The sequence below is a fragment of the Mandrillus leucophaeus genome, unplaced genomic scaffold (genome assembly GCF_000951045.1).
Source record: "Mandrillus leucophaeus isolate KB7577 unplaced genomic scaffold, Mleu.le_1.0 Scaffold203, whole genome shotgun sequence".
Lineage (NCBI taxonomy): Eukaryota > Metazoa > Chordata > Mammalia > Primates > Cercopithecidae > Mandrillus > Mandrillus leucophaeus.
Window position 1 is genome coordinate 619,875 of NW_012102066.1, and position 7,232 is coordinate 627,106.

Here is a 7,232-nt window from a genome sequence, read left to right on the forward strand (position 1 = left end):
TCTGTTTACACCCTACAGCAATCTGCTTTCTTTATGCTCTTACCAAAATAATGCTGTGTCAAGAGAACTCAGAGATTTCTTCACTCTGTCTATGATTGGCCCTGTAGGATTAACTCCTAATTAGGTTAAGTTTAACTATTAATTTGGTTCTCCAATTTGGGTAACCAGTTTTTCTTTATACTCCCTGGATTTTATAAAATTATTATCGTTGTTATTATTTTTGAGACAGAGTCTCGCTGTGTCGCCAGGCTGGAGTGCAGTGGCACGATCGCGGTTCAATGCAATCTCTGCCTCCCGGGTTCAAGCAATTCTCTGCCTCAGCCTCCTGAGTCGTTGGGGACAGGCATCCACCACCATGCCTGGCTAAATTTTTAGTAGAAATGGGGTTTCACCACCTTGGCCAGGCTGATCTTGAGCTCACGACCTTGTGATCTACCCGCCTTGGCCTCCCAAAGTGTTGGGATTACAGGCATAAGCCACCACACCCGGCCTGTAAAATTATTTAAAGCAGTTTACCACTAAATTCATATGTACCATAAGGCTAATAAAAATGTTTAAAAGTGAGAAATAGATTTTTAAAAAAAACCTAGGTTAGTGTTTTATACTTAAGCATAGCCCCAGAGCTTCTTAACAGTCAAGGCAGAAATAAAAATGTGTAATTCTACTGCCTGATTCACATCATGATAGAAAGAATTTTTGAGGTGATAAATTCAAAGAGATATTTATCTCATGTCTCTTACCCTAAGAATATAGATCTACATAATGAGTTATATTGTCAATGATATTTTTGGAGGACACAGAACATTATTAATGATAATTGCTTATGTTTATTACGTATTCACTCTATATCAATATAATCTTAATATAAATTTTACAAACATCATGAATTTAATACTAAAACTTTCAGCAGAGCTGACTAGAATACTGATTTTCTAAAACCTAATTCAGTAATTTTTCCATTTTTCACCATACTATCCTGTAACTACTATTTATGGAAGAGAATTTGACATTGTAACCACACACAAACACACACACACACAGGTCAATCTTTCACACTGCACCCAACACATATGCATGCACACACACCTTTGCCAGGACAACAATACTACTGAAACAGGAAATGAGTCCTTTTAGTAAAGAAAAATGATCCCATTAATTAAGTTATTAAATACACAGCTTCTATCAAACTGATCATTTACTATATTTTGGGTTGGTTATCCTTGCACATTTCTCATGGTCCATTATGTCATAACTGTTCTAAGTTACATGATCTCTCTTCCAATCGCTGTACATCAGTTAATGCATATAGTACAAAAAATAAAACTGAGCTTACAAGGAAATCAAATCTGAGATTTCAACTTAATACCAACCATTAAAAGTCTGTATCAATACACCAAAAAATAGAATCTATTCCTATTCTCCTTTTATGTTAGCTCTAAATGTTAATAATAATTATCTTAGGTACAGCAAAATAAAATGTATCTGCTGGATTAAAAACAAAAACAAAAACTCACGGTTATAGTAATATTACCAGCTCTCACCCCATCAGAAAGAACATTAACAAATACATTGTGGGCACACATGAAACACAAGACCTTTTATTTTCTTTTAGTTACCTGACAAATCTGAAGAAACACATTCATAGGCTAAAGTGCCTCAAGCTGTTTTAGATCAAAAATACCTAAATGTGGATATAACAAGTTATTCTCTTACTGCAAATCTACTATCAAAAATGCATAAAAATTGAAGGGTCACAACCAATTGATTTCTTCAGGAGATCATGGTGCTTATAGCAATGTCCCAATTGTGAGCCTTCCTCAACTTTGACAGGCCAAAAAATCTAAATTAGTGGTTCTTAAAATGTGGTTTCCAGAGCAGCAGCCCCCACATCACCTGGGAACTTGTTAGAGATGCAAATTATTGGGTCCTACCTCAATCTACTGAATCAGAATCTCTGGGAGAGGGCCCCAAGTTCATGGGCTGATGAGTTCTCCAGGTGATTCAGATGTTCCTTCAAGTTTGAGAACTGATCTGAATGAAAGGCTCTTCAATTTGTTTTTCTTTTGCTGCCTCCATTCATTCCTAACTTGTAACTTCATGCTTAATTAACTTCTGCCACTCATCATAAATCTACTCACTGGAACTGCCCTCAAGCGCGGCTGTGTAAGTGAGGATGCTCCATCAATCATCACCACCTTGACTCACCCAGAAAAGCATCTGTGGATTCCCTGCCCCATCCTCAACCTTGGCTGTTCTTGGCTCAGCTGCAGCTGCTACACAACGGAGATTGCAGCTCTCAGAGGATCCATCCAACTAGCCATCAAGACTGCTCTACTCATTGGTCACATTCTTCTCCATAAACCACCTGCATGCATGTGCACATGGTCCTCATGTTGCCTATGCTACGCCCTCTCTGCCAACTTGCACGTGACCCTGCTGCTCATGGCTGCTGAGGTTGCTCCCTGCAAATGTTTGGTGACTTGCTTAATCCAGAATGGTGGGCTTTGGCTCCACATGACCCTCTGTCCACTTCTGCAGTGGATGCTGGATTGTGCCACTGCACTCCAGACTGGGCAACAGAGTGACACCCTGTCTCAGAAAGAAGGAACCAAAGAGTAGCTGGGGTTTTAATAGTTGTTCACGTCGGAGGGAAATGAGGACGCCCTGGTATCCTGAAAACTGTCTCATGTTCTTCTCAGTACTCAACACTAACTTCCACTTGACTGGATCCTTTCTCTGTCTTCACAAGTCATATTGCTATATTTGGGCATATCCAAAGATAATGAGATAAGTAAACCAGAAACCTTGCTGTCAGTATTCATTAGTTCATTGTAATATGAACATGTGTAAATGTAAATTATCTAGAAAATTCCAATAAATTCCGGACAACTTATATCTTATGAAAGTGAAACCCTATTTGCAATATGTCACTTATTTCAAATGTGGATTACTTCTCTTATAGTTTACAATATTGAAGAATATTTTCATCCTACATATTTCTATCACTAAAATGCTCAACTAGTAAGCCCATTTGGTTGTGGACCTGTCAATCACCACTGCATTGGTGTAGGAGTTAGAGGACATCTGCGTCTCTTCTACAGTCTTCATATCAAAATACAGAGTGAATGATTGAATATAGTTTCCAAAAATGCTCTTATAGGGGTCTGATGGATGAAGCTACTTTTGGCTATCTCTGTTTCCAACATCATCCACTAAAGGATGACTCTGCCAGTCTGAAAATGATATGGCAGGTGATGCTGCCTTGGAAAATCTAACAAGGAATAGTGAGTTCGGTGGATGCTCAACACTCACAGACCGAGAGAGACTCCCTGACCTAATTCATTCCAGCCGTAATTTGCTGCCTTCTCTATAACCAGAAAAATAGTTTGGAGATCTGCATCACCAGACTCGAAGACTTCTCAGGACACTCGCCTAGGCTGTCATTCCCTGTGAGCAGTGTCCTGAGCCAGCACCACTGTCAGTTGGAATTGGGGCTGATACAGAACATTAGAGCCAACCGTTCTTCTCCACATTGTATTAAACCAGGTAATGCAGGGAGGAAGTGCTAAGGTCACTGTATTTTTAAAACACCTTTGCAGAAATAGTAAGGCCAATTCCCAAGTCCACAATACATACAAAACTTAATTCTCAAGAAACAATAAAAGAGAGAAAAGCTCATCTCAGAACAAGCTAGCTATCATTTCACTAAAAAATACGGAGAAGTTGCTAGCTCAGTATTAGTTGTTTTGTGCTTAATACAGCTCCTCTGATTAAATCAAAAGTGTTATTCCTCTCTGCTATGGAGAGAACTTTCTTATTTCTCCCTCTCACAAATCTCTCATAGGGAATTCGTTTGTTTACCTCTTTCAGATCCTGAACGACAGCGGTGAGCCTCTCATTTTCTGCCTGTACATTAGTGACCACAGCCCGGCTCTGTTTCAGCTCATTCTGCATCTCCAAGATCTTCCCCAGATAATAAGCCTCCTTTGATGCTGACTCCTGCAGAAGCGTTTCCTCCCGAGTCTCTCCATCTTCAGCAACCTTCCGGTGGATGGAGAAGGACTGCCCAAATGCCTGCAGAGTATGTGGGAAGAAACAGAGTGCACAATGAAATGCATCCTAGCCCTCTTTTCAGACTTGGGAAAATGTTTTCTTCTGCTTTTACGTGTAAGAAAAGCTACTGTGCAAGACCCCCGAAATTAACAGTCTAGCAGCTCTCATTGATGCTTGAAATAATTCAATTCACTCAACAAGGAGAAAGAAAATTTTAAAATACCTTGCGAAAAAAGATGTAATGCATTAAAGAAAACTTGAAAAACGTTGCTTGCTTTATGTTCTCATTTTTTTCGACAACTCTTATCAAGAAATAGTTCAGTGCTAATAAGCCCATCAAAATTCATGTCATCTTCATTTTTTTAAAAATTCCACAAATATTTTACAAGAAAGAAAACAATCATTTAGTGTGCTTTCTAATATATTGGCAGTAAGGACAGTCCAATTATAAACAGTATCCTTAAGAGTTAAAATTACCAAACAGCATTTAAATTGCCCAGTACCACAAAAAAAGACACTGAATATCATCTCTGTATAAGAAAACATATGTGTCTGTTTATTTGTGCAAAAAGAAATACAGGAGAAAAAAAGTAGAAACTAAACGGGTTACTTATGGGGTGGGTGGGAATGGGGTGGGAAGAATGGGAGAGTGAGATGTGACAGAAGGGATAAGGTGGGATGACACTTTTCTGAAATGCCTTTTCACATAGTTCTTCTTTCTTTTTGAGATAGAGTCTAGCTTGTCACCCAGGATAGAGTGCAGTGGTGTGATCTCGGCTCACTGCAACCTCCATCTCCTGGGTTCGAGCAATTCTCCTACTTCAGCCTCCCATGTAGCTGGGACTACAGGTGCCCACCACCACGCCCAGCTAATTTTTGTCCTTTTAGTAGAGAAGGGGTTTTACCATGTTGGCCAGGCTGGTCTCAAACTCCTGACCTCAAGTGATCCAACCGCCTCGGTCTCCCAAAGTGCTGGGATTACAGGCGTGAGCCACCGTGCCCGGCCCCTTTTCACAGAGTTCAGACTCTAAGAACTATAGTCATGTTTCACATCCCCCAAATAAATAATAATTAAAACCAACCTGTCGGTATTGAGGGAACCCAAAACGGAACACAAACAGTAACAAAAGAACCTAGCTGTATTACAAATGAAAAACAACAGCCACCATGAAAGAGGTAAGAAAGAAAATATCTAACCTAATTTTGGAAATCAGTACTTTTATTATATACCTTAAGACTAGACAAAAAGGACTGTACCCAAACACTATATAGTCTTTCTAGTAAACTTGTTTCTCATAGGGATTATGGAAATCACAGTTCTGAAACTTCTTTACATATATACTAGGGTTGAGCAAATAAGTAAATATATTGTAGATAATGAATGCCAGGTTTCTAACTGTTGGAGAAAAAGCCGCGAGTAAGGAAAAAGAGATATCTAAAAGGAAACTAGTGGTATTGAGTTGTAAGTGGAAGTATCAATAAGCGGATAAACTTATTGCTTTTAATAGGTAGATAAATATTCATAGGTATACAGATATGGAGAGAGAGGGAGAGAGACACATGTTCGTGTATGTGTATATACAGACACATTATTTCCTAGCACTGTAAGGAGAGGGCCTAGAAGCAATGATATACCAGTAGCAATGAGCATATCCAGCACCCAGATTTTGTTTCTAAATACCAATCTCCAGTACAAAGAACTAGGGTCTTTGGAGAAGTTACTGATTCTAGGACTGACACATCTTGTGATGCCAGAGTTACAAAATGCATTTAAAAGATGACGGGGATGTGTCAAAAGGAGACAAGAGCCTGTCTGATGGGGCTTCCAATGGCCAAATCTGAGATATTTTGAGAAAAAAATTATAGTAATTATATCTCCACATTAACACAATAAATGAATAAACGGCAGAAGAAAGAACAGCTCTTCCTTACAATAGAATTCTTATAAAATAGAAGGAATGATGGAAATAAAATGTATCAGCATTTAGCAAACATTAATAATCGTTACAGGTAAGAATCATCAATAGAATCTAAAATTAATGGGCAAAAGTATGATGAGAAACAGGATGTTTGCAGAGTCTTAAAGCGTCTCCCACCAAGGTACTTATTAATTCTAATGGGAAAAATAGTAACTTTGCAGTGGAGAAACCTGGTAGACACCACCTTATCTAAGTGACCAAAACTTAGATCAACAGCAATGAGATATACTGACATCATATACCCTCTGATATACTTTGGGGGCCGGGGGCAGTGGCTCACGTCTGTAATCCTGCTCTTTGGGAGACAGAGGTGGGAGACAGATCATCTGAGGTCAGGAGTTCGAGACCAGCCTGGCCAACATGGCAAAACCCTGTCTCTACTAAAAATACAAAAATTATCCAGGTGTGGTGGTGTGTGCCTGTGGTCCCAGGTATACAGGAGGCTGAGGCAGGAGAATCACTTGAACCCAGGAGACGGAGGTTGCAGTGAGCCGAGATTGTGCCACTGCACTCTAGCAAGGCAACAGAGGGAGACTCCTTCTCAAAAAAAAAACAAAAAACAAAAAACAAAAACCATTGGGAAGAGCACAACGTAACTTCAATGGTAATTCTTATCCTAAGAAAACATCAGACAAACTCAAACTGGGGATGTTGTACAAAATCACTGATCAGGACTCTTCAAAAGCAGTTAAGTTGCAAAAATTATAGAAAGACTCCTCCAGACTAGATGAAACTAACAAGACGTCACAATTAAGTGTTGTATGGGATTCTGGACTGGATCCTGGGCTTTAAAAAGGACACTAGTAGGACAATCAGCAAACTGAAATAAGTTATTTAGGTTAGTTAGTGATGCTATTGTACCAACATCAATTTCTGTTTCCTTCACTGTACTACGGTTATGTAAGATGGTAACATTTGGGGAAGTTGCATCAAGGGTACATGAAAATCAGAGTAGTATTTTGGGGCAACTTTTTCCTAAGTCTAAAGTTATTTCAAACAAAAAGTTAAAAAATAAATAAATGTAGTCTCTGCCTTAAAAGAGTTGATAGATTTGGTGAAATACTGGCACACAGAGTTATGAAAGAAGAGAAGGACACGAACACCAAGGAGATACTATATTCAATGAGAAGTACTGTGGCTTTCTGGCATAACTTGTGATTTTATTACATTTTGAAATTTAAAATGTCATAGCAGGCTAGA

General features: G+C 38.9%; 1 protein-coding gene across 2 annotated transcripts in view; it reads right to left on the bottom strand.

Annotated features, from left to right (window-relative positions):
* The window catches only part of BICD1 (bicaudal D homolog 1 (Drosophila)), a 334,482-nt gene that overhangs the window by 207,825 nt on the left and 119,425 nt on the right, over positions 1 to 7,232 (bottom strand). For both annotated transcript variants that reach the window (XM_011979544.1, XM_011979543.1), the window contains exon 2: positions 3,862 to 4,074. In XM_011979544.1, coding sequence (XP_011834934.1) covers positions 3,862 to 4,074 — 213 coding nt within the window. The remainder of the gene's footprint in view (positions 1 to 3,861; positions 4,075 to 7,232) is intronic.